Below are 26,314 nucleotides of genomic sequence, written 5' to 3' on the forward strand. Positions count from 1 at the left end.
ATTACTATTACTATTATTATTATTATTATTATTATTATTATTATTATTATTATTATTATTATTATTATTGTTATTATTATTATTGTCAATGTCACATTTTGATAGTGCGGACAGTGCTTTACACTGTAGTTTGTCAATGTTACATATTGATCGTGTGAACAGTGCTTAACACTGTAGGCTACGCCTAGTTTGTCAATAAGTCACATCTTGTTGTGTGGACACGTGCTTAACACAGTGATTATTTGTCACGTATGTAGTTTCCAGGTAATTTTCAGCCTAACCACGTCCGGTATAATTTGCTACCAAAATCAATAATTTGCCACAAGTTGACATTTACCGGAACGCACTGGCAGAATACACTTCCCGGATTGAGGATTGAACTATACGGATGTCCAGCAACAGACACTGTTGGTAATTGATTTTACACATTTTTGATCAAGCAGTACAGGTATTATGGAGCCAAATAACTTGGAATGAAAGATGCTTGCTTTCCAATTTTAGGGCTTTGGGTTAAATTTCTGCCACGATAAGAAAAAAAAAACTCCACACCAGTCCATGTATTGTAATCTTGTGCGTTTATCATTTTAGTCAGCAATCAAATTTAAGTACAGTACATCTTCTTTACTATCAAAACCATATTTAAAACGTAATCGACTTACTTTTCTAAACAATGTAAATCACATTTTATATTTTTTAATAATCGTTTCTAAACAATAATTCATAGTAGGCCTACTAACTATTATTTCAGACAGTTAATTCTGAGTTTTTTATTATCAGTTTTGGTATATTTGAATATCATTGCAAAATTAGAAAGTAACTTTATACTTAAGTATATAAATATAATGACAATCTTTACCCCCCCCCCCCCCCCCCCCCAACAAAAAAAAAGAATACAATTTAAAAAATTCTTGTGCGTATTACCAGAAATGTAAAGATAGCTGTTTGTGCCTAAAGTTAAAAAGAAATTAATTTAAAAAATACAAGAAATATCCATTTACTACACATGCGCAAAAGAATGTGAAAGACCAGTTTTCAAATGCAAGAGCTCATTTCCCTGTTTGTCAAGGCCATAGTATTGTAACGTTATGGCAGAAATGTCGGAGTTTGAATCCCAGAGTTTGGAGTCACTTTTATTTAACACCCCTCTTCTTACGTTCAAAAACATTATCTCTTTATTGTACATTATACCATTTTTTAATTAATAGAGAGCATCTCGGTCATGTTATCAAGTAGCCCAGATCAGCGTAGTACTGCAATGCCATCATTTACTGAGACAACTCCAGTTAACTTTATTTCGATAACTGCTCCTACTACTGTCATTCAACTGACCACAGAGCACAGTGCTGATGCCATCGATCCGACAACTGCTCCTAATACTGCCAATATACCAACCACTGTGGACAGCACTCCTGCTGCTGGCAGTAATCCAACAACTACTCATGAGATCACACACACTGCCAATCATCCGATCACTGATCATGAGATCACACACGTTATCAATAATAATACTAATAATAATGATGATAATCCGATCACTACTCATGAGATCACACACACTGCCAATAATCCGACTACTGATCATGAGATAACACACGTTATCAATAATAATACTAATAATAATGATGATATTCCGATCACTACTCATGAGATCACACACACTGCCAATAATCCGATCACTGATCATGAGATAACACACGTTATCAATAATAATACTAATAATGATGATATTCCGATCACCACTCATGAGATCACACATACTACCAATAATCCGATTACTGATCATGAGATAACACACGTTATCAATAATAATACTAATAATAATGATGCTATTCCGATCACCACTCATGAGATCACACATACTACCAATAATCCGATTACTGATCATGAGATAACACACGTTAATAATAATAATATTACAAGACCGAGGCACATTGGCGATGGTTCAGAGGGTAGTCAGTCGTTTTTAGATGAGCCACGATCAAGCGAATCTAATCACTTAACTTCCTCTATTTTTACCACGACGTCTGCTAATAATCTCATAAGTAACCATATCGAGAATATGTGGGATTGTAAAAGTGTAACGTGCGTAAATGCATATGTTTCATCGGTTCACCAAGTGATGAACATGTCGATTAACACGCTGGATGATGAGCTTCTTCTTGTCTACTTCGATTTCATTGAAACCGTATTGAATATCAACTTAACGAATAAAGATGTAAGTGCATAATAGGCCGACAGGCTTAAGTTTCTAAATCACCATTATCATTATCACCACAACAACACTACTGCTACTACTATACTACGCTACTGCTGTTGCTGCTACTGCTACTACTATTCTACATTACTACTGCTACTACTACTGCTACTACTGCTGCTGCTGCTACTGCTACTGCTGCTACTACTGCTACTACTGCTACTGCTCCTGTTGCTGCTACTAGGCATACTACTACTACTGGTGCTTTAGTTATTAAATATTCAAAAGGTTATCATACAGCTTTATATTATGTTTTTTAACTTATTCTTTAGATCTTATCTGATGTTTTGCACGAATTGGACTTTATACTAAATCTGTCCAACGTCCAACTAAGGCAGTCTATAGAGGTAAAGTACGTGTTCAATGTAATGTTACTACAACTTGCTGCAACAAGAATTAATACTACTACTGGCCTACTGAAGTAGGCCTACTACTGCTAGTTACAGATTTTTCCTCGGTATTTTTTATTGTTTTCATTGTGAACGTTCTGTTGACGAGATAAATGAAAAGAGATAAATATATTGCCACCAGGCTAATGACGTAGCCATTTATTCAAATTATTAATTTGAAATTAAGTACCGGTATTCAAGAATAATTTAATATGTTTTTTACCAACGGACAGAAAAATGATGACATTACGAGTAAACTCCTGTCGACAGTTGAAAGTTTGATCATCGAATTTGTTTTGAAGAGTCCAGAGGAAGAAGAGATCAAATCTACAAAGGCGTTAAGTAAGAACTATCAATATATATGATAATAACATTCTTGCCAGTAATAACTTGTTTGTTGGGACCTTTGTAAAAGGCGTGCTCTATGAGTCGAAATTGTACGATAGGTGGAATTAACTATTACACATTGACGGTGCTGGTTAGTTCCAACTCTTACAAATGTCTGTTTTATATTACTCTTGTACAATATTCGTTTTCTTTATTTTTAAATATTGACATTAGTAGTCTGAAATAAAATTTGAATTGAATTGTTTATTAGCAGTATCCAGATATTATGTGTTATACAGCATATTATATTACTGTTGAGGTCTATCTATTTTTAGAGCCGAAATTTCGCTATTGTATGGGCACGGTTTTACAGTATATCAGCTAATATTGATGTGATGCACCTAAGTTTAAAGCCTATACGACTCTCATTGCGTATCAAGCATTATTAAATCATGTCATATTATGAATTTATGTTATCCATAGATGTACGATGGGTTGATTTAAAATCTGAAGGAAGAGGAGGAGATAGTTTAAAATTTACAAAGAAAGACGAGCAGGTAGTCGGAGCAATATCAGCATCAAATTTTACAGGCAAATATGGTTAGTTATGAAATTAACAACGGCGGAACCAAAGGGCACAGTCGGAGAAACATACCCTCTCTGTGAAAAATATCAGTTTACAGTATTGTTTTATGTTCAATTTTAATATGAGTATAAATTAGGTCAGTTTTTATATACTGTATTATTAAAATTGTTATTGTTGTTATTCAATTTCATATCTTATCATAAATCATATCATATTATTGTATTTTATTGTATTATATCGTGTCTATGTCATATATTATTACTACTAAAATGAAAGACTGACATTAATTTCCAGATTATCTGTTGGTTATTGTGTACGAGAGTTTGCATCTTATTCGCCCAATAGAAGAGCATGTCGGCACACACGTGACTTCAGTTAATTTGTTTAGTCGTTCTGGAAACGTGACAACTGAATTGCCATTATCCGACGCTTTATTTCTTCAGTTGAAAATAACTCTTGTATGTTGTATTTTTTTTTTTTACTTTTACTTTTTTCCTTTGGGTTTGGCAAATTAGAATAGTTCAAAAATGTTAAACAAGAGATTTTATAATTGAATTTGATTGATATCTGGAAAGAGACTGGTTGTTCCTCATGTCCCCTGGACAGACGAGAGTAGCTGGTACTGGGTTACAGGTGCGCCAGGATTGGTCCGACAGGGGTGGTGGGGGGGGGGCGAGGTCCCCGACGAGGGGTCAGATTTCCCCGACGAAACCAAAGTGGGAGTGTCGAGCTTCGATTAAAAGGTTTCGAAAGTGGTCCTGGGGGCGAAGCCCCCGAAAATTTTGAAAAGTTAGGGGTTTTTAAAGGCTTATTTAATCGATTTTAGAGTCTACTAATATTTAGAAAATACATATAATATTTTTTTCTCCCCGACGAATTGTGCTTTTTTCTCCCCGACGGGGGGGGGGGGAGCAGCTCTCCCCGGGGGGCCTGGTCCCCGGCCCCCTCTGACACTGTTTCGGTATAAAGCGCGAATAAATATAACTACATTATATTACTGTTACCAGGCGATCTTGTAGTGCACAAAATGAGGATTTGGCCATAATCAAACACGTGCTGACCAAAACTACATTAATTACTATTGTAATTTTTTTTTCTCTATTTTAATTGTTAACTTGTGTAGGTTCTCTTTAATTCAGCAATACATTTGGATAATAAAAAATAATTCTAAAAAAAATTACAAAAATAAGCCCCAAAATTTAATATAACCTAAGATAGATTTGAATCTGGATTCCCAATACTTTCTTTTTTTAATCGATATTGTTTTACTTTGAAGATCTGAGTTGAAAACGTTGGTGTCGGTTGTAGATGTCACCACAGAAAGTTTCTTCTTCTTTCATTTTCTAGGCATTAACTCAGTTTCATACATAACAAGCACTTTTCTTTTAATAGTCTGGTGATTTTAAAAGCCCGAACTGCTCTTTTTGGGATCTAAAAGAAAGGCAAGTCAAGTCTTTTTTTATTCAATTTTTAGGTCATTAACAAAAGTGGCCTGTAGTGCTTCAAGTGAGGCAAAGCCGTCGACGCGGCAGCATTTGTTTGCATCGTATAAGCCGTGTACTCACTGCGCCCGACGGTCGTCGGCGGCCAACGTAATAGACCTTTCCGCTAAGCCCCGCCCCTTGGATATTGTTGCTAAGGTCCCACAAAGCGACAGTGTTAAAACATACGCGAACACGTGCGTTTGTGGCACAGCACGTGGGTTTGTGAGACGCGCGCGTATTCCTAGCGCTGTTTTGATTAGTCAGTTGTTAAGTTTGATTGACACTCCGGAAAGGTCTATTCTATGAAGATCGCAACGCCACTACGCGCGCGAAACGGATCATTTTCAATGACGATACGTTCAAACTGCCATCGACAATCAGCAGAAGGCGTCGCGTAGTTTAGCGCTTTCAGGGAGCGAAATCGGATTCGTCGTACCGTATGACGACGCAGTGAGTGCCCGGTTTGAGCGCTTTGATCGACGTACTGGCATTACTGACTGCCGAATAGAAAGTTGCGATCCAATTGTGGTTTTCTCTTTGACCAGGCCGGGGATTCTAGGCAACTCCTATATTCCAGTTGGCCAATTTGAGCTAAACTTAAACCTGGTTTTCATAACATTGTTGTCACTGCAGTATTTTTTTATTGTAACCGTGACACTGCGTAATAATAGGAAACCTCTCCGATTTGACATACAGACCACTCTCCACTCACCACAGCTACTGAGCATAGACCGAGTGTTGTTGCGCAGTAGTTGGGAATTTAAAAAAAAAACAGATGATAATATAACCAAATAATAATATTTTCTTAAATATGTCAGAGGTTTTACCTCATAACACGTTTCGCTGACATTCTCAGTTATTGGTCTGACGATGGTTGCGTTGTGTCGTCGTATAACGACTCATGGGTCACGTGTTTCTGTGATCACTTGACGTCATTCGCCGTGCTGATGCAAGTGTCTGAGGTGAGATTTATATTAATTTGAATGGTTTACTGTTATCATTTAAATATTTTTTTAAATCTATGTAGATTGATGAATTGAATACAATAAAAAATAAATCATTGATTGTGTTACTCAGGTAAAAGAAACAATAACAATAAAAAATATTACATTATCATTTTTATTATGTAATAGAAAAATGTTAGTTGAGAGTCAATGGCTTTAATTTTCTTTCTGTAGCTTCAAAGACATTGTCATTAGCCTCATTTATCAATTATTATTTAATTATCGTCATTATTATATAAATCATAAAAATGGTAATGAAGAGGATTGGTTGAATTATCGTATGTATTAACTCAGGTCTTTGAAGCTTTGGCGTATTTATTTTCATTATTTTTAGGTTGACATTGGCGAGGACAACGACGAAGCTTTACGAATTATTACGCTTATCGGCGTCTCTATTTCAATAGTATGCCTGATTTTTACACTGATGACATACACTCTGCTACGGTAAGATGCATTTATTAGTAATATTTTGTTTCATTTGTTGTATTTACAAATAATAATAATAATAATAATAATAATAATAATAATAATAATAATAATGTAGTAATGATATTAACGATTGACCCTCATTAATATAATCGTAACAAATAATATTTGCAAGTAAATGTAAGCTATTTGAATAATCATCATCTTATAATAGAACTTTAGCTAGATAGAATATTGCTATTACTGTACTTGTTATTCTATTTATTTATTATTATTCTATTTAAAAAATCTATTAAAGCCAATATGCCGATTTGTTGTACAACTGATTTTTCTACACAAAAAGCATATTTGACGAAAAACTCGGAAAAAGAAAAGGGGGCGTAACTATCCCTTTTCCATTTCCCCCCAGTTTTTAAATATTAAAAAATCTTCCTCATTACCCGTTCCCGAGTTTTTTCGTCATATATGCTTTTTGTGTCTTAAAGAAATCAGTTGTACAACATATCAATGTAACACCTAAAGTACGATAACTAATTTAGTGCATGCTTACAAATAAGGGCAATAAAAATATTTGTTGTTATTTGATGAAAAGCGTGGGTGGTTTATCAGAAGGGGTTTGCTCTAAAAGGGGGTTCTTCCGAACCATAGAACCACATCACTCCTGGTTACGAGTCTGATTATTAACTATTATTATAACTATTTTATAGGCTACTCCATCTAAGGAACGTAGCTATTCATGCAAACTTGACGCTGTCGTTACTCCTTGCACATGTGCTATTCATTACTGGGATCGACGCTACTGAAAACCAGGTTAGAACATTAAGATTTATTTATTTAGAATTTTTTCCCAGAACTGATTGTTATTCAAACATTTGGGGGGGGGGGGGTTACTGTATAAAATTATTTAACAATTGCATACCTCCATGTTAGGCCGCGTGCCCAACGTCAAACAACCATGAAAATGCATAGTAGTACAGTACCTTTATTTTGGATTTATTTTTTCATCATACAGACGTCGTGTAAAGTAATTGCAATTTTTTTGCATTACTTTTTCCTCTCATCTTTTTCCTGGATGATGATCGAGGGCGCATATCTGTATGTAAAAGCCAGTCAAGTGCATCGGAAACCATTGAAGATCATCCACTATGCTATCATTGGCTGGGGTAAGATTTTTCGACAGTTTCTGAGACGAGCCAATTTTCACAATCTTATAATAGAAGCATTCATTTTCATGAGATCCGTGACTAATTCTAAAATGAAAATGACTCTATTATAGAATAATTTATTTTGATTTGTTAAACAGATTAATATTTATAAAATAATAAAACTCAAAAAGATTAATATATTTTAATTGAAAATACTAAAACACAGTATACATATGGATATTGCAAAAATTAATGGTCGTGGTTTATATAAAATTAATTAAAAATTGATGATGAATTGAGTCCCTGTACCCGAGCTATGTCATTTTGATGAGACAGTATACATGTTTTTACGTATGCTATTAAATTACTGAAAGAAAAAATCTCATTGAGCTCCTGTCTTCTGGTTGTCTCATTTGTTGAATTGCCTTGTTTGCCCAGAGACGCGCGCGCCCGATGACTAACACACGTCACTACGAATAGTAGGCCTATAATGAGATAACCCTATTTCATTTCTTTTAAAATTAGGTTCACCCATAATTATTGTTGGCATAACGCTTTGTGCCAGATACAGTGGATACGGTTCGGGTGTTGCGTAAGTCTAAGATGACAACTGACATTTTGTAATATCATAATCTAAAACTATGTGTGTCATAATCCTAAAATATACATTCCATTGAATTGGGCCTATGCATTTTGCGACATCTGTTTCAAAACATCTTTGGCAATAGTTGTAAATTAAAAATTTAAAAAATCACTTCACCTTTCCAGCTATTTTCCAGTTATGTATGTCTAAGTGTTTGGAGCAACGCACTATCTTTTGCTGTTAGTACTGTAGTTTAATAGTTTCTGATTTTATTCGATGGGGTTTTCTGCCCACATCTTAACGATTTCTGTTCCATTTTTTTTTATATACATTTTCTAACTTGTGAAATTAGGTGTATGCTTACAGGGGCGGATCCAGAAATGTCCAAAAGGGGGGCCGGAAGCGGGGGCCGAAAGTTGGGCCGATTGAGACAACACTGTCGTAGGGGGTCTGGGGCATGCCCGCGAAATTTTTGTATTCTAGACGCCCGAACATAACATTTGAGGCATTCTGGACTATCATTTTTTTCTTTTTCTCTCTTTTTTTTCTTTTTTTTTCTTTTTTTTACCTCCCAAAAGGGGGGGCCGGGGCCGGGCCGCCCCCCCCCCCTAAATCCGCCCCTGTGCTTATGTTTAACCAATTACTGTATACATTTCACCATACTGTAGGTGCTGGTTGGGCTTAAATGATGGAGTTATTTGGGCATTTGTTGCACCAGTACTTATTGTTGGAATGGTAAGTTTTTAAAAAATAATTATTGAGATAATGAAAAACAACGTTCGGGTAGTGCGTGATTGTGTGCTGAAATGCATACTTACTGTAAACGGAACTTCCAGGAATGCAATCAAACCAAAGATACTCAAAAAACACAAGATAGAGTTCTCCACAGAAAAAAAATACAAACAATGGGGCGCCGCATACGACTGGATCTAAAAAACTTCTGCACCGTTACATAACTGTGAATACATAATCTTCTTTTGTGGAGGTAGAAATCGTTGCCATTACAAACAAGTAGGCATAAATAAATCAAAACAATAAAATCCCCCCAGCAATGAAAATATGCATTTTGCTGAAATCAGCCTTGTTTTGTTCACATTCGATTGTTCATATTCAATAATATGTACAATCGAATGTTCATATTATTATTGAATATGAACAATCGAATGTTCATATTCAATAATAGATACTATCATAATCTTATTTAAATCATAGATTAATACACTGATTATGGTGAGTGTCATCAGAACATTTACCTCACTGAAGGCCAATGCAGACAAAGCAAGGACTGAACGAATGAAGTAAGATTAATGTTCAAATTATATACACATTTATTAGATGATTTCTACAATGGCATACCAGGTTCTAGGCCTATATCTCCATTACAATTTTTTTTTTATTAAACCACAGGTCAAACCTGCGAGCCATTTTACTTCTTCAGCCACTGCTTGGTGTCACATGGTTATTTGGAGTTTTGTCTTTCAACTTCTCATGGGCGATATCTTTTCAATATCTCTTCGTTATCTGCAATTCGTTACAGGTAAGTGTCGTACTGTTGAACTTGAATTAATGTATTAAAACTAGGTACATTATACATTACAGTAACATGTAGGCCTATCACACCGTACAATTGCTCAAATACAAAAATAGAAGTTTGTTTTTGTTAACTATGATACTGAGTCGTTGAAACAGCAATTATGACTATCAGGAAAAATTACATCACTGAAAAATGTGTATATAAATAACTGTTTCGAGAGGGTTTTAAAACAAACATGATAGTGATGATGATGATAATAACTATTTTTCTTTATCTATGCTATAACGATACCGAACGATAACGGTATAATAATTCAGACATCACTCATTCAAACAATTGAATATTCAGACCGATTTAATTATAATTATTATAGAAAACTTGTTATGAAATTGTTCTTCTTTGTTTTTTTTTTTGTTTTTTTTTCTTCAAGGGAGCATTCATATTCATTCTTCATTGTGTCATGAACGAAGAGGTACAGTAGTGTAATTATACGTTTTTAAAGTATTTCCAAAGACCTATTATTAGAAATATTGTTCATTTTTTAAAATACCTTTGAATAATATTTGAAAATTTTAACAATGTAATTCACTTTAGGTAAAGAAAGCAGCTCAACGCTACGTACACAGATTGAGGTCATCTCATCATAGTGGTATACGCGGTAAAGGGAAGGTCCACTCGAAGTCCCAGGAAAGTAGAACAGCCACAACCGCAGTAACAGGTACAACCATTTGCAAATCAGTATAACATATTGTAAATTGCACACAAAAAAATGTGGAAAGTTTCGCAGCTCTTTGAAAAAGGTGTCTGTTAAGCCAATCTGTAATCAGTCAAAATACAATATTGCTTGTTTTTCTAGATTCGACGGATGCATGGAATTAATATGAATATTCATAGAAGTCAGTAAGCTGAACAAATGCTAGTAAAATTTGGCGGTCTAACTACAATGATACATCAATCACGAGATAAAGATGAGAAGAAACAAAAACCCAAGAGCTAATAAGTTCTATTTGCTAAAATATTATTATTATTATAACTATTATTATTATTATTATAACTATTACTATTATTATTATTAAGGAAGGCAAATTAAAGATTTATTATTAAATTCAAAAAACTTGGACAGGCCCGTAGCCAGGTTCTTCCAAGGGGGGGGGGGTTCGGTTTCTGGACGTGAGGTCCACGGTCGAAGCCCCAGTGGGGTCGACAAAACCCCCAAAGCAAGGGGATCTTTGTGCTTTATGGGTCTAAATAATGCTATAAAAGCAGATATGTTTGAAAAGGTCTTTGTCTGGGTGGGTCTGCAGTGCATTAGTTGGGTTGGAGGACTTATTTGGGAAATTTGAAGAGGGGGGTTCGCCAGAAAAGATGAGGTTTGCTAGAAAAGGGGGGTTCTCCCGAACCATAAACCCCCCTCGCCCTGGATACGGGCCTGTTGGAAATAGGGAGTTTTCGCAAGCTTATTAAAACGATAACGAATAGTTATGTCATCAAATTTTTAGACATCCCTTCCCCCTACAGTAGCATACTGTACCTGTCACAACGTTTGGGGATCCATAAACCAAGGATCATATTTAGCTCGTACACAGGCCTACTCTAGCTTGGGTTCCAGACCCTAATTTTGGGTTACTCACTCTTTATTGCACTTAGTGCGCGCCATACCTAATTTAATTGGCGTCCCATACTCGATTTCTTTTTTTCGGATTTCGTCTCTAAATTAACTTTCTCGTTGGTGGCGCTGTCCAGAATGAGAAAAATAATAAAAAAATAAGAGACTTGTGGCAAGTCTAAGGCCTGCTCGTAGGGCATGAGCATATTATCAAGATGTTTTAGGCATGAATGACGATTATTATGACATATTCATTGTCTTAAGGAAGCGAAATCTTTACCTACTTCTACTTCTAATGTTCTGCAGAGGTCTTATATAAAGAGTGCGTGTGTAGATTACCAAACAACAAAATGAAATAAATCACAAACATTTAAAGATTTAAGTTAAAAAGTGGACTTCAGTGAAAAAAACGAGATATGTTCACATACCCACTGTACTTTAATGTATGTCTTATTCAATGTTGATGCAAGATAGGCAATATCTTGGAATTATTATAATCTATTTAATAAAACGGTTAAATATAATTTCACCTTCTAATTAAGATTAAAAGTTGATAATGTAAATAAATTGTTTAAATATTAAACACTGGTATAAACATAATTTACACAAAGATAATAGCATTATGTACACATATATATTTCTATTTGTTGAGAGTAGTGTAACAGATGTAAGCTTTTCAGAACACATAATAATTGAAGTACTATGATCAATTATTTAGTAGTCTAAAGCCAAATTAACACGTTGACTGCCAGACATTTTTTTAGGTTCCTTCTCGTGTGCCAAAAACAAGTTCACATGTACACACACATACTTTTTTTGAATTTTATCCAATCATATATCATCAAAATGGTGTGTCTAATAAATTGACAGTAAAATATTAGGTGACGAGTAACTCTAGCAGACAAGAATGGCCAAGGTCATTGTCTGAAAAATAATTCCTCTTGTACTTTAAACTGTGTATGTCTACCTTATTGTAAACTTAGCCTACATTGCACTAAGCATAAGACTTACCAAATATAATAGTTACAACAATAATAATAATAACACTTATATTGCCATATATGACAATTAAAAGTGTTATATATGACACTGTGCCATATAGCTAGAGTAGCACAATAATATATGAACTGCAGACCTATAAAGTGCCATATGAAACATTGACCTTTCAACGCAGACCTGTCAACATCCACATTTTAAAATACACGAGCAAAATGAGTGTACACTTTTTTGACGCAGATTCGGCAGGATATAAAATTTCATACTATTATGAACGCCAATATTTGAACAAATTGCCATTATATGAACCAAAGACTGATATGGTTGTCGAAATTAACATGACCAATATGAACTAGAGTTTAGATTCATATATGATTCACAGACATACACACTGCCCTATATGAACTATAAACCTAAATAGTGCCATATATATGAACAATAGACCAATTATAGGTCCATATATGAATTTTTTTTATACATTATGAATGTATTTGACAATAAATGAATTGTATCTTGTATATCCTGATAAAAAAACAGGTACTTTAGACCAGTTTATATCTGATACATGATCGTGTACTTTTCAGCGACATTTCCCTGTCCCATCATAATGCTTCCGCATATACGCCCAGCAATGTTTCCCTGTCCTATCGTTAGCCTCCCGCATATAGGCCCAGCGACATTTCCTTTCCCATTATAAGCCGCCTGCATATACGCCACCACGGTCAACTTGTTCCACCATGCTTTGGATGCTACTATCAAACAAGTCACACCTGGCGAAAAAACAATTTACAATAAGCAAAATGGAATGCATAATATAAGTTCTCATTACTAACTAAAATGAAAATCCATGTTTATCTTAAAGCCTATCTTTCCTGTGAGGGAATCTGGGTGGGAACACTTTTACCCCAAAATAAATTACTGTACACTCAAGTAGCTAAAATTCACTTAATATCTGCAGCTAGTGCAACCAATTTTCCCATCTAGCAGGGGTCCCAACTTTGGAATAAAACATATTACAGGAGATCTAGTTTGAAGTCAGGAAAACTAGGTTTCCCCAGTTTTTAAATATTCAAAAATCTATATTCATTAACCGTCCTCGAGTTTTTCGTCAAATATATTTTTTGTGTCTTAGAAAAAGCAGTTGTACAACATATAAAAAATTTGTTTTCCTCTAGAGCCGACTTTAAAGGGATTCATAACACATCTACTTGTATATTGCTGCCTGCAATGATATCCATGGCCAGTTGAAGACAATAGATAATACACCAGTAAAAACAGTCACAAATCATCATTTTTTGGGTGATCGGTTGATTTTCATGAGTTCGCATAAGTGCAGAAGACCTGTGCAACTTGTGTGAAATTTGGGACCGCTGACTTTGGTACAATTAGCCACATATTAACATGTAACTTACCTAATTGGCATATCAACAGAATAGAATGGGTTTTTTAAGGCGTAATCTGCATATATTTCATAGATCTTCTTCAGGAGATTGTCAATACCAGTTTGTTTGGGGTCTGTTAACAAAATAAACTTGATTCCTGAAAGAAATTAAACATACATTACTTAATCAAACATGTTTTACTTGTTCAAATACAATTTTATTAGGATTAAGCAATCATTTAAGGTATTTTTCTTATGACTATGGTACAACCTAAAACCTACTGAAAGCCTACCACCATATCAATGATGAACTTAAATCCCCACCTCCCCAACCCTTGTTTCATGCTTTTGTGCATGTACAATTATTACCTTGGTACTCAGCGGCAGATTCATGATTTTAGAAATGGAGGGGGCCCAGGGAGGGACTTTCAGAGAGGGAGGGTCTACACTAACACAGCCCCACCATGGTTGGGGATGAGGTAAGAAAATGTATGATTATGGCACCTCTAGAAATGGCAATCTCAGACTTAAATTTGAATATAATTTTCTTTTTTCCCCAATTTCAAAAAGAATAATTTAGAATTTTTTTTTTTTTGCTGCTGATACTGCTGATAGTTGGCACAATTCACCAACTAATTCATTTACGTCTGGAGCTTAGTAGATAGGTCTACCTGCTTACCTGTAAGTGTTTGAAAGCAGTGTAGTTTAAAAGTGTCTGTTTCTAGACACTCAATCCCAGATGACCTTTGCTCTGGAGAAAGCTGACATCCAATGGCATATAACCTTTATTAACAGAACAATGAATATTCCTGAATAAATGACAAAACCAGCATAACAAATTTACAATGGATGATAGGCCTACTATACATGCAGGACTGACTATGAATGCATACTTACGAGTGGAACATAGATGCTAACATAATTCTCTCATTGACCGATAACTTTGGACGTCCAAACTTTATTGCAATTGGATAGTTCTCAGGATTAGCAACAACTTCAAGAATATCACGTCCATCCTCCAACTGTCTGCCTTTCGATGGCACACCATTGATGGCTAAAACTGTGTGTCCAACTGGAGAATTGACAATTAGTTAATAAATAACAAATAATGATATAAAAACAAAACATTTTTTGAGAAACTTCCATGGCTAAATTATAACTTTTTCATACTTAAAGCCCCATTCCCGGCAAAATTTCAGTTGTTAAGAAAAAATCTGATTTTTATATATGTTATAAAGATTTATAAATATAATACGAATTTGCTAGTTTAACTGAACTTCGACATTCCTAAACGTGAAAAAAATATTAAGTAAGACTAAAATTTGATTTTTTTGTGTTCCACACAAAAAATAAACACAGACAAATTTTTTGTTTGATTTTCGATAGGTCTGCGAAGAAATATAGTAGGCACCGGAAAAATGAGCCCATCCAACACTGCTAGTCTAGGTCTAGCCTATCTATTTTGGTTCTGTTATCAGACATAAAAATGGCCGACATTATATTTTCTGTTGCTAAATATTAAAAACACTTGTGAAACACAATATTTCATTGGAATTATTTAAAATTTGTTTAAAAAAATGGTTCTGACCGAGATTTTGACAATTAAACAAACATGTCTCAGGCCTTTCTCGGTCGACCACAGTGTGCAAGATACGAAGTACAAAAACTAATCTCATTAGAGAGGGTGCACTTTATTGACTTATAAAGTACACAAAAGCGGGAGCATTCCAGTGGATGCGATCCACAACTTTTGAATTTGCCTAGCAATGAAAAAGTTAAGGAAATGGTAATCTCCTATGAGAAATAGCCTCTAAAAAATATATGCACAGAATCATAAATACTTTATAATAATAATAATATGTTGTTTATATTCTGAGATAGGCCAAGGCCTAATTTTCTTTCTTTCATTTTTTATTTTTTTATTTTCTTCACATCCAACTCTGAATGAACTCACCACCACTTACAGGATGAGAATGATGATTTATAAACTAAGTCTTTTTCTGAGGCTTAGGGAGTGGAGTTGGTTTTGGTCGTAAGAAAATTCCTGCTGTGACAGGAATTGAACCCAGGACCCTGGGATCAGAAGACAAGCATCTTAACTACTGAGCTATTTAACTCCACTCCAATTTTCAGCAAAATTTGCATGGAAATCGGCCATTATTTTCGGATTTCTAGGCCTAGACCTAATTTTTACGCAGGGAATATATTTTACCGTTTGGTACATTGATCTACTGTATCTCCTGCTCAATTTTTAATCAACAGAAAATAAAGAAAAAAGTACTGTATATTCTGAGTATTCACATTTTACAGTAACTGATTACAATGTACAGTTTTCTACACTTAAGATGACACATGACCCATCCTGCACCTCCACCGGATTTACATTTTCAGCCATCTTTAACTGCCAGATGACAACACAGTGTCTTTGCCCCAGAGGGGGCACAGGCACAAAGACAAAAAAAACCGTTGTTTTTTTGAATATCGAACACTACATACTGTACTGAAAAACACGCTAAAATTACAATTACATTCAAAAAATCTCTTCCAAAGAGTAAAATATCTGAAAATAACAATCGTAAAACTTAAATAATAATCATACTGAAAAATACATAAAAAAATATTATTTATAGCCAGGCATCATAAAAAGGACAAAATCATTACACACAAAAAACTTTTTAAAAATACTGTACAGAACCCAAATAAAATACTAGTGCGTACTTGGCGTTCCATACTGCACCTGTTTTAATCGCGACCACAATGCATGATCTTCAACTTCTGACACGAGTCGTTTCAGCCTTAACCCGGGTTTCAGCCCGGGCCGGATCAACTCTGAGCCGAAAGAAACCTAGAATCGCCTAGATTCGTCCCTATGATGGGACAAAATGACCCGGAACAGTCTCACACTTGCTTCCACTGTATCGAGCCTGTCTGTATGTATTCCCCCGGACCCACCTCCCTACCCTCCTTCTCTACTACTACTACTTACTAGGACCTAGCTAGGCCTACCTAGCCTAGTACTCTAGACTAGGGTCTGGTCCTAGGCTAGTAGGCCAGGACTACTACTACTAGCCTAGGCCTATTAGCCTATTATAGGCTATATAGAGTAGTAGTTAGCAGGCCTAGCTAGGCCTGTCTAAGCCCAGCCTGCTTCCTAGGCCTATCTACCCTAGGCCTAGGAGCAGTAGGACATGCTTACTACTTCTAGCCTATATAGAATAGCTAGGGGCCTAGGCCTACCTAGCTTAGCTGCATTAAAGTTACCTTTTATACCATCTCTTTGCCCGAACGAAACTACCATCCGCTCATCATACAACTTAAGCGTAGGTTCTAAAGGAAAACCAAACGTCTTTTCGACCTCTGTCTTTGGCTGGGTAAAGTCCGCCTGATAAATCAATCCTCCTGCTCGATTTACAACGTAAACACTGAATATCGCCATTTTTGTAGTAGGCTCTATTTCCGGATGCTCAAATACTGGTAATGGATATGCTGCCACCTCTGTTTTATTATTTTTAAAAAATTACAAAAGTATTGAGGAAATTAATAATAATAATAATAATAATAATAATAATAATAATAATAATAATAATAATAATAATAATAATAATAATAATAATAATAATAATAATAATAATAATAATAATAATAATAATAATAATAATAATAATAATAATAATAATAATAATAATAATAATAATAATAATAATATAGTCCTAGATGAACGCTATCTTGATTTATATTATATGCTACTATTTATTTCTAGCCGTACTTATTGTGTAGTGGAATGCATCTGGCAGTATTTGAATCTTTTCAACGACGAAGCCTCTGTGGTCTAATGGTTATGACGAAGGCCCTTGACAGTCTGAGGCATTTTATTACACAATGTATGTATTTATTTATTTATATGATAGGAAAGGACAACAACAGTTCTTGAGAGTTATGCTATACGATGTACTATTATTATGTCCTTTATTCGAACACTATAGTTATCTTACCTTTATAACGGCTATCTTGATTTATATATTATATGTTAATATATCTAGCCGTACCTATTGTGTAATGGAGCGTATCTACGGTATTTGAATCTGTTTAACAGTGAAGCCTCTGTGGACTAAGGGTTATGACGCTCGCTTTGACAGCTAGAGGTTGCAGGTTCGAATCCCGTCTGAGGAATTTTATTATACAATGTATTGAAGATTCAAGATTCAAGATAAGTTTTATTGTCACATATACAAAAAATATACATGAGATTTGCTTTCCTGTGCTTATACATTAAAAACAAAAAACACAAACACATCACATAAAATATAAATATATCACAAATACAATAGCGCCAAAAAGCCTAACTAACTTAACTAAAGAGAAAGACAGTGGAATTGAGCTTAGACAACAAAAGTACCCAAATAATACTGATTATCTGGAGAATTGACTATTGTAGAGCTGACATGTGTGAGGTATGAATGAATTCTTTAACCGATTTGTTTTAACAGTAGTTTGTCTGATTCTTCCTGATTTGTTAAAAGTTATGTATCCAAAAAGTGGGTGAGACTCATCCTGTAATATTTTATCTAATTTCGTAAGGGCAGACTTATCACAAGGACTGCTTATACTTGGAAGCTCCGACATTATTTTAGAGCTAAACTACATTATAAGTCAATCGTGACGTCATCACTGTAACTCCCAATGTTATTTGCCTATTCCCAAGCGTCCACTAATTTTTGTGGCTACTGAAAGTAGCTACTATGTCATCAAATGGTTTGCCGAGGTAAGTGACTGTGAATCTCGGTACCAGTCGGTCCAGTCGACACATTTGATCACGAGCCGACTACTAATCAACGCTCATAATTAATCTGGCGAATATTTCCGATAAAATGCGGGAGGTTACGAACCCAGGCGGTTACGAATGTTGCGAAAATTACTCGACACTCAGCGGATCCTTTTAGTTTTATGTTATGTTAGATACCATGCCTCCACGTTTTTTTATGTGCGATGACAAACGAAAGTTAATTTCTTTGTAGGTAGACCATGTTTGATTTCACTAAATTTTACAATTTTAGGCCTAGGTGAGCTACAGATTTCCATGTGTTACAGTACTATTAGATAGTATTATCAATTATTGTTATTCTTACGCTAGATGAAAATTTGTTTTGACGTTTTATTTCGAGTCTTTTCCGTTTTATAGCTAGGCCTAGTATACTGATTTATCATTGGCCCGCCGGTGGAGCGACAATTTTGCTCATACGTCGTCGACTCAGGCCCTTTGCTAGAACTAGGCCTAGTTTACCATACATAACGGACTAGTAGCAGTCTGGCTTAATTATAAACTAATACTTTAGGCCATGGTGTGATTTCTACAGAATCTCAGAATATTCAGCACTTCATGGATGGTATTCCAAGGAGAGGAGAGCCTATTCATGAGATAGGTATATATATTGAGAGAGAGGGGGAGAGTGCTTGGCAAGAGAATGTCGATCAATCGACCATTAAAACGAACAATCAATTAATCTATCAATAAAATCAAGTATGATTTTCGTCATTGGTAATGTTTATTTCATGTTATTTATACAGTTTGAAGTGTCATGCACGGGCGAGGGTGTGGGTCGGTGGGTAAGGGGAGGGGTAGGCCTACGGCGTCATCTAAGAAGTTTGCCGGTACGCGTTCTGAAGGTGGCGCCCTTTACAAAACATTTTCTAAACAACGGCGGATTTCATGGCCACATAGCTATAGAGTACAGAACAACTCACTAATTGAACATAAGTTTAAAGTAGTAAGTTATTGAATTTATACTTCAACTTCGGACAGTATCACTGTAACTAAGCCGTGGTGCTTCTAATTGGTAAGTATTTTTATGTTAAGCCCTAGCTTTGTCTTAATAGTAATTATTATGTAGGCTACGGTACGTACGTAGGCCTAACCAAGACGGACGTCTCCTTCCTACCTAGGCCTACCTCTTTTTTTAACTAGGCCTAGTAGTAGCAATCTAACTAGGTACTACGTGAACGCGGTCTGGGCTTTCAATTCAAGAAAGGCTATGTATGTATGAGTATGTATAACGAAGTTAGATTGGAGGCCCTTTATAGGCCTAGCCTAGTTTTACCTGGGTATGCCTAGCTAACTGTACTATGATTTCCAAATAAACATTATTATTATTATTGTTATTAATATTATTATTAAATTCTTCTAGGCCTAGGCCCCTACTGTATGCCTAGGTGAGCAGGTCAAAACGGTTAAAAACCAAAACGACAGTGACCAAAACTTTAATTAAAAACGGCAATGACCAAAACATAGTTGCCAACTTTTCACAAAAGAAATCTGTGAGAACTTGCATTGCGTAGCAATGCACCACTGGCTGGGGGTCCAGGGGAGAGGCCCCGGGGGACAGGTTGACAAGCATTTGACGCTCGCACAATCTTAGCATTTTTTTCACTACTGATTTGATTGATCTTGGACACTAAATTAAGTCAAGTGTATGTAAACCTAATAAAACCAAAAAGTTATACTCATTTAAATTTGACCAAAGGACAGTACTGTAAACTTAGGATGAGTACCCTACAGTTGCTTGGTGTATTAAAAATAAAAACATTTTTTACGGACTAACTTTAATCATGGACCTATTAATAAGATCTTATTAATCTTATTAATAGGTCCATGCTTTAATCATGAATCACGATGTACAGACAGTACTTTCACGTGGAAAACAGATAAACAAACAAACAAACCATGCGTGGTGCATTACTGGGTAATAAAAGCACACTGACGGTAGGGGGCGTAAAGGGGTTGTTTGTTTACAATTCTAACGTTGAGCGTACTGGGCTTGCACATAGCCTTGGGTTACTCTTTGCTCCACTATAAACACTACAGACGAATGGTAAATGATCTATTTACTGCATATTACTGTAAATGCAATTTGTAAATCATTGTTTATTAGTTGATCCGTGAGTAACCTTGAAATCCGTGAGTTTTTCTTCCGTAGTAAAACTGGTAAATGATAATTTATCTGTGAGTCTCACGGTCAATCCATATAGTTTTCAACTATGCCAAAACGGCAATAAACCAAAATGGCAATGATAAGTACCAAAGGGTATGTCAACAGACCAAAACGGCAATGTAACTACCAAAACGGCAATAGGCATAGACCAAAACGGCAAAGGAGCAAAAATCAATGCCAAGAATGAAGCCACCGGGCGCGGGCAGCAGTTTATAATTTTCTAAATCATGTTTTTTTTTTACACGTTAATGACTGGGCCTATATTATTTTAAAGTGTTATTTATTATTTATTTTATCTGTATTTTAAGGTTTTAATTATTTGAATGTTCACTGCTTTTATATGTTATATATTACATTGTGTTCCCCAATCTTTTTACTATTGGTTAAACACACCCTCAAAAACCCTTCTCAACAACAGATATCCTGGGGCATTTATTCTAATAAATACGGTAATCAATAAAAATGATCTTAAACAATTGTCCAAATTCTGTTAAACTTACACTACTGCCTTTATTTGTCTAGGCTGTCAGTGAGGAAATGAGCAAACTTTTTTTTTATGTCTCTTATATAGTATATCAAAATTTCATAGCTAGTGAAAGTGAAAGATCATAGTTCCTTGTCGACATCAGTACATTCTGTATGCAATATCAATGCAATTATTTCTGAAACATGGCCAGTGAAATATACTGTAGTATGTAAACAGGGTTATAAATTTTAACAAGAAATTGAACAATTATATATGAATTGAAAGTTTTTTTATTTAAAAAAATCTATTATTGTGTTAAAGTTGTTTGCCTCCTTTTGCTGTTTGTCTTAGTGTGATTTTTCTATGGTGTACAGTTTAGTAGGAATAAGGCCTGGAGACTACCTAGAACTAACTAGCTAATTACAGTAGGTGAGCCTATCCTAATCTTAGTTTCTGTCTAAAGTGTACAGTAGCTTAGCTTGAAGATTCTGCAAGTGTAATCTTGGACGCAACTACCTTTGCTTCATAATGCATAATAAAATAATCATATCTTGTGAAGGGCCTACATATAGTACTAGGCCTATTTCAGGTTTTAAAGACTTGTGTTCTTTGTTTTGTTTCTGTTAACATGCTTAAATGCTTAATACCGGTAAGTTAATTAGTAGTCCAAGGACTTCCTGCTTTGAAGTTGAAGTCCTCATACAAAACTAAACCATAAACTATTACTGCTTGGTTTGTTCAAGAGATAACATCCTCAAGCACCGTGCTTCTTGCATGGTGTTTGATCTCACAAAACGCAATGATATTTTATTATAACCAGTTTTTCAATGAAAATTATAACCATACAATTTAAAAGATGACATGTCTAATGCACTATCACATTGTCACACTCTAATTTTCAAGATTTCACACTTGGGTATAGCTGTTTTACATTTAAATTAACATGGTGCAAAAAAACTATTTAATTCTCTTTTTGGTTTTTCGCTCAGAGAAATGCGAAGGTTTATTATAAAGTTTAAGTTATTAAGTTGATTCAACAACCAAAATCAATCTTCTTTTGTCATCAATAATTATATCATGTTTGGTAACACAAGACTCATAATAGATAGATACAGTATACTGTATTTCATTTTTTTGCTAACTGTAATTACCACCTTCACGTACATTTATGTATTCATAGCCATTGTCTGTTATTAGTGGGATTATGCAAAAATTAATAAATGGATGATCATAAACTTAGGTTGAGAGGTACATATTAGTCTAAGGAGTGTTGAATAGGGGGAGGGGGGTGAAAAAATCAATGTCAAGGTCACAGAAAGTTAAAAAATTCATTTTATAAATATAATTATCAAGTGACCACTCAGTTTTTTTTCAAAACTGGATACACTATTGTCTACCATACTGTTTTGCACTCAAAAAACATAAAATTATTCTTATCCTGGAGATAAACAATTGTTATAATTGTTTATTTTGTTCGTAATTTTATTTAAAAAAAAAATATTTACAATACACTGGTTTCTAAATTGATTGAAGGAGAGTTAGTTTATCCATAGATTTTGTAACACAATTAGTCAAATGGTTTCATTCCTACTGACATATTTTTCCAATTGGTTGAACATTGGATTTTCTTTTATAAATTGCGTAAAAAGGGTTTCTACATTCCATTTACTTGAGTAGGTAGAGTTCTATTACACCAACCACTATTTAGTATTATGTAACTTTGAAAACGAAGTGGGTGGTAGTTAGTGCTTTGTAACCATAAGGATTTAATTTGATTTTTTTTATTTGAGTTTATTACATCAAAACATAGGCCTAATTAAAATGAATCAAAATAGAATGCATAGTGATTTTCCAGGATATAAGTAAGTGTTAACATTTTTTATAGCTTACAGCACATTAAATAAATACATATTTTTAATAGGGTCCAGTATGTTAAACTGATGTTATACTTACTGTATGAAAAGTACTACAATACAGTACTATTAAATGCTCCACTGCAGTACCATTGGATTAAATTGGTATTCAGTATACACTACAATAGGATAAGATAGAATAGACTCAATGATGTATTCCAACAATCAACGATCAATCTATGTAAATGACCTTGAGGTCTACTACTGTATCTTCACTGAATATTCTCCCTTCCTTTCTTTCTTGACTGCCAGGTGTAAGTGTACTATACTCCAACCAGGGTTGACAACCTGGGAAATGGCTATCAGAGTTCAGCAGCTGGCTTCCTGTCGATGACAAAAACACATACATTCGTACATTAGCTTTATTTGCCATAAAGCTGTGCACTTCGCAGGGTCAGCACCATGAGTGCCCTGGATGATGGTGTGTCTACGACTTTAATGAAGATAGTCTTGCCGATATTTTTAATTGCAGGTAGGATTTTCAGTTTAAAATATTTTATACATATTCTGCTAAAATTTGCAAGTGCTAGAAAAAAATTAGGAGTTGGTGACAAAATTACTAAAATTATATGTTAAAAAGATATTAAAAAGTTGAAACATATTTTGTTACACATACAGTAGACCTACAGTACTTAAAAATTACTTAATGTAGATATATTCATAAATGCTATTTAATTTATTTCTGACATTTAAACGCATATTTTTTAGAGATGTCGTATGGGAAAATTTGTCTTATGCATTGTAAAAATCCCACCCATTATGTTTTTCTTATGCAAGGGGTGCAACAGGGACACAAAGTATAATAATACAGTGTAAATATATATTTTTTTATATCAAAATATAATTGCATCCACCTATACAATTAGGAAAAAGAACCACCCACCAACATTGTTAACAAGAAACAAACACCCACCAAAACATAGTCACACTGATGTTTAAACATTGTAGGGCAAAAGGAGAGGAGGGGGAGGTGGGGGAGGGGGAAGAAATTTTATTGGTATGGTGCTGAAGTAACCCCAGAAACTTGACTATTGTGAACATACAGGGTAAGAATGTAGCTAAGCTAGGCAATTCATTTGTTCAGGGACGAACAGTAGACCCTCATGGGAATTAACCTCTTAATTCATAAGACTCCATATCGAGTGAAATAGACCGTGTCTTCTTTTGTCTGATAGTATGAAAGCCACCAACAGAAATCACACTTCATATGTGAATATATAACACAAGCTTCTCATTCAAAGGTGATATTCAAAGGTTGTGGTTATTCTGATTTCATTTGTTAGTATATTTATCACGTGTTTGAATTAATTTACCGTTGCCAGTAAGCACAATGAAATATGTTGCACAATATTTTTTTGAATACTGACTAAAAAAGAATCTATACTTATAGGCTAGAGTCATCTTCACAAGGCAACCTCTGGACTAAATTTTCACATTGGCCTGCCAATAATGATTTCAGTGTTAATAAAGATCAGTGCTGCCTTTAATCCAGCTTTAATGCTTGCTATTAATTATGGAAGAACCAAATGAAAAAAAAATTAACAAAACCAAAGAAAACAAATCTTCAATCCAAAGTGAGCCACCAATAGTTTATGCATGTGATGATCGAATCCAGTGTAGACTGCTGACAGAAACTTGTGTGATAAATTTGTTTAAAGTTTGTCAAGTAATGCTACAAGTTATTATATTTGATGCCTATACAGTACATAATTTATTCTTCTGTCATCAGTTCTTCTGTATTCATGTTTCTATATTACCATCAGATTTAGATTAGAAAGAAAGTTGAACTAAATTTTTGTTTCTTGAAATCTGTGGAATCAATAAAATAAATAACATTTTTATTGAAAGAATAATCCTAAGAACATTATAAAATACTTTTATTTTACACTACCCAGTACAAATAGAGAGAAACATTTTTACACAGTTCAACCACTGCCTTGGAAGAAGCACTGACCTGGATATTGTACTGTCAGTACTTCTACATATGCCCTCAAGGCTGCAGTACTCATTGCAATTTAACAATTTGTTGGCAATAATTTCAAGGTTTACATTTCCGATGACCTGGTTTCATGATTAGTGATATGTGCCATTACATTACAATCATCTGCTACCTTATTTTGCCATAGTACAATGTTAAAGAGTAAAATAATAACTATAAAATGGTAAAAAATAATTCAAATCTGACATTTCCTTATTATGTTACACCAGGGAGTTGTTATAGTCACTATAACAACTCCCTGGTTACACGCATTTGAACATACAGCTGTTTAAAGAACAATATGAGAAATCAGCCTTCAAAGTTTATGATTTCAGGCATTTCTCATGTAGAAACTATCATCAAATCCTTAAAAAGTGTTGTTTTAACATTGAAAATAGGGAAAATAACAATAGTTTAAATAGCAAGATGTATAGATGAAGGTTAGTTTAGTGAATTAGAATAGATGTAAAAAAAATTGACATTCCAGCATGTTTTTGCCATTTTCTCTGAAACACAATTTGCGATGAGTGACTAGTTTGGCTTGTTTTTGCCATATATTATGAAAAAAAACTTTACTAGATTTTGATAATTTTAATCATGGACAACAGTGTGGCCAATATCTTAATTTATGTTTTGGAAGTCAGACAGTAAAGTGGAAATTGTTCCCATCTCTCCACTTTTTTTTTTATGACTGCATTTGTTATGTCCATAAAGAAACTACAAATTTTGGATCTTCTTTGGGGATAATAAAAACTTAACAAAGTGCCAAAGGGAGGAAAATACTACGAAATTATTTCCAGTCAGTTTAATTAATGTGGTTAAGGACATCATGAGAAAAGAACTAAATCCATACACAAAGATGGTTAAAACAGACTTAAAATAATTGATGAGGGAAAGGTGAATCTCTGAAATTGTCAGTTAATTAATGAGAAACTTGGTGAAATCAGACATAATATGGCATCCCCAGAATACTAAATGTCTGAATTTAATTTGAATTGATGTCCATGTTTCCTCAATTCAAAACAAAATGTACGTATCAATCACAGAATCTCAAACAATTCAGTCAGTTTTAATGGAACATGCAGAGCCGTTGGCAATTCATTATACAGTACTATCCTTTGGTCAGGAGCAAACTTTTTCTTCACATTACAGTACTTTGCATGCCCTTTTTTTTTATTATTATGTTTTTGTTTTGTAAGGAAATTTTTTTAATAAATTAAAATGTAGTGAAACACTTTTACTACTACTGTATGGAG

General features: G+C 34.5%; 4 protein-coding genes across 4 annotated transcripts in view; 3 read left to right on the top strand and 1 right to left on the bottom strand.

The window, feature by feature from the left end:
• The window catches only part of LOC117121707 (mucin-3A-like), an 11,113-nt gene extending 4,368 nt beyond the window's left edge, over positions 1–6,745 (top strand). Inside the window, exons 5-13 of the mRNA XM_033266993.1 lie at positions 258–411; positions 1,206–2,215; positions 2,527–2,601; positions 2,877–2,985; positions 3,454–3,570; positions 3,851–4,014; positions 4,949–4,998; positions 5,897–6,002; positions 6,379–6,745. Of these exons, the coding sequence (XP_033122884.1) occupies positions 258–411; positions 1,206–2,215; positions 2,527–2,601; positions 2,877–2,985; positions 3,454–3,570; positions 3,851–4,014; positions 4,949–4,998; positions 5,897–6,002; positions 6,379–6,492 (1,899 nt within the window). The 3' untranslated portion in view covers positions 6,493–6,745. The remainder of the gene's footprint in view (positions 1–257; positions 412–1,205; positions 2,216–2,526; positions 2,602–2,876; positions 2,986–3,453; positions 3,571–3,850; positions 4,015–4,948; positions 4,999–5,896; positions 6,003–6,378) is intronic.
• Positions 6,746–7,076: 331 nt separating this feature from the next.
• On the top strand, positions 7,077–10,860 carry LOC117121694 (adhesion G-protein coupled receptor D1-like). Its single transcript, XM_033266978.1, has 9 exons — positions 7,077–7,280; positions 7,483–7,633; positions 8,141–8,207; positions 8,867–8,933; positions 9,411–9,496; positions 9,606–9,735; positions 10,163–10,204; positions 10,327–10,450; positions 10,589–10,860. Exons 2-9 carry the CDS (start codon positions 7,543–7,545, stop codon positions 10,609–10,611), a joined length of 630 nt encoding a protein of 209 aa, XP_033122869.1. The 5' UTR covers positions 7,077–7,280; positions 7,483–7,542; the 3' UTR covers positions 10,612–10,860.
• Positions 10,861–11,715: 855 nt separating this feature from the next.
• Positions 11,716–23,259, bottom strand: LOC117121674 (trafficking protein particle complex subunit 4-like). Its single transcript, XM_033266948.1, has 6 exons — positions 23,121–23,259; positions 16,977–17,210; positions 14,613–14,787; positions 14,395–14,498; positions 13,747–13,873; positions 11,716–13,104 (listed from the first exon to the last, which is right to left on the bottom strand). Exons 2-6 carry the CDS (start codon positions 17,149–17,151, stop codon positions 13,026–13,028), a joined length of 660 nt encoding a protein of 219 aa, XP_033122839.1. The 5' UTR covers positions 17,152–17,210; positions 23,121–23,259; the 3' UTR covers positions 11,716–13,025.
• Positions 23,260–23,403: 144 nt separating this feature from the next.
• The window catches only part of LOC117121671 (piezo-type mechanosensitive ion channel component 2-like), a 61,895-nt gene continuing 58,984 nt past the window's right edge, over positions 23,404–26,314 (top strand). Inside the window, exon 1 of the mRNA XM_033266944.1 lies at positions 23,404–23,552. Within this exon, the coding sequence (XP_033122835.1) occupies positions 23,483–23,552 (70 nt within the window). The 5' untranslated portion in view covers positions 23,404–23,482. The remainder of the gene's footprint in view (positions 23,553–26,314) is intronic.

This window comes from Anneissia japonica, unplaced genomic scaffold (genome assembly GCF_011630105.1).
Source record: "Anneissia japonica isolate Jap-2015-1 unplaced genomic scaffold, ASM1163010v1 scaffold287709_len1912824_cov184, whole genome shotgun sequence".
Classification (NCBI taxonomy): Eukaryota; Metazoa; Echinodermata; class Crinoidea; order Comatulida; family Comatulidae; genus Anneissia; species Anneissia japonica.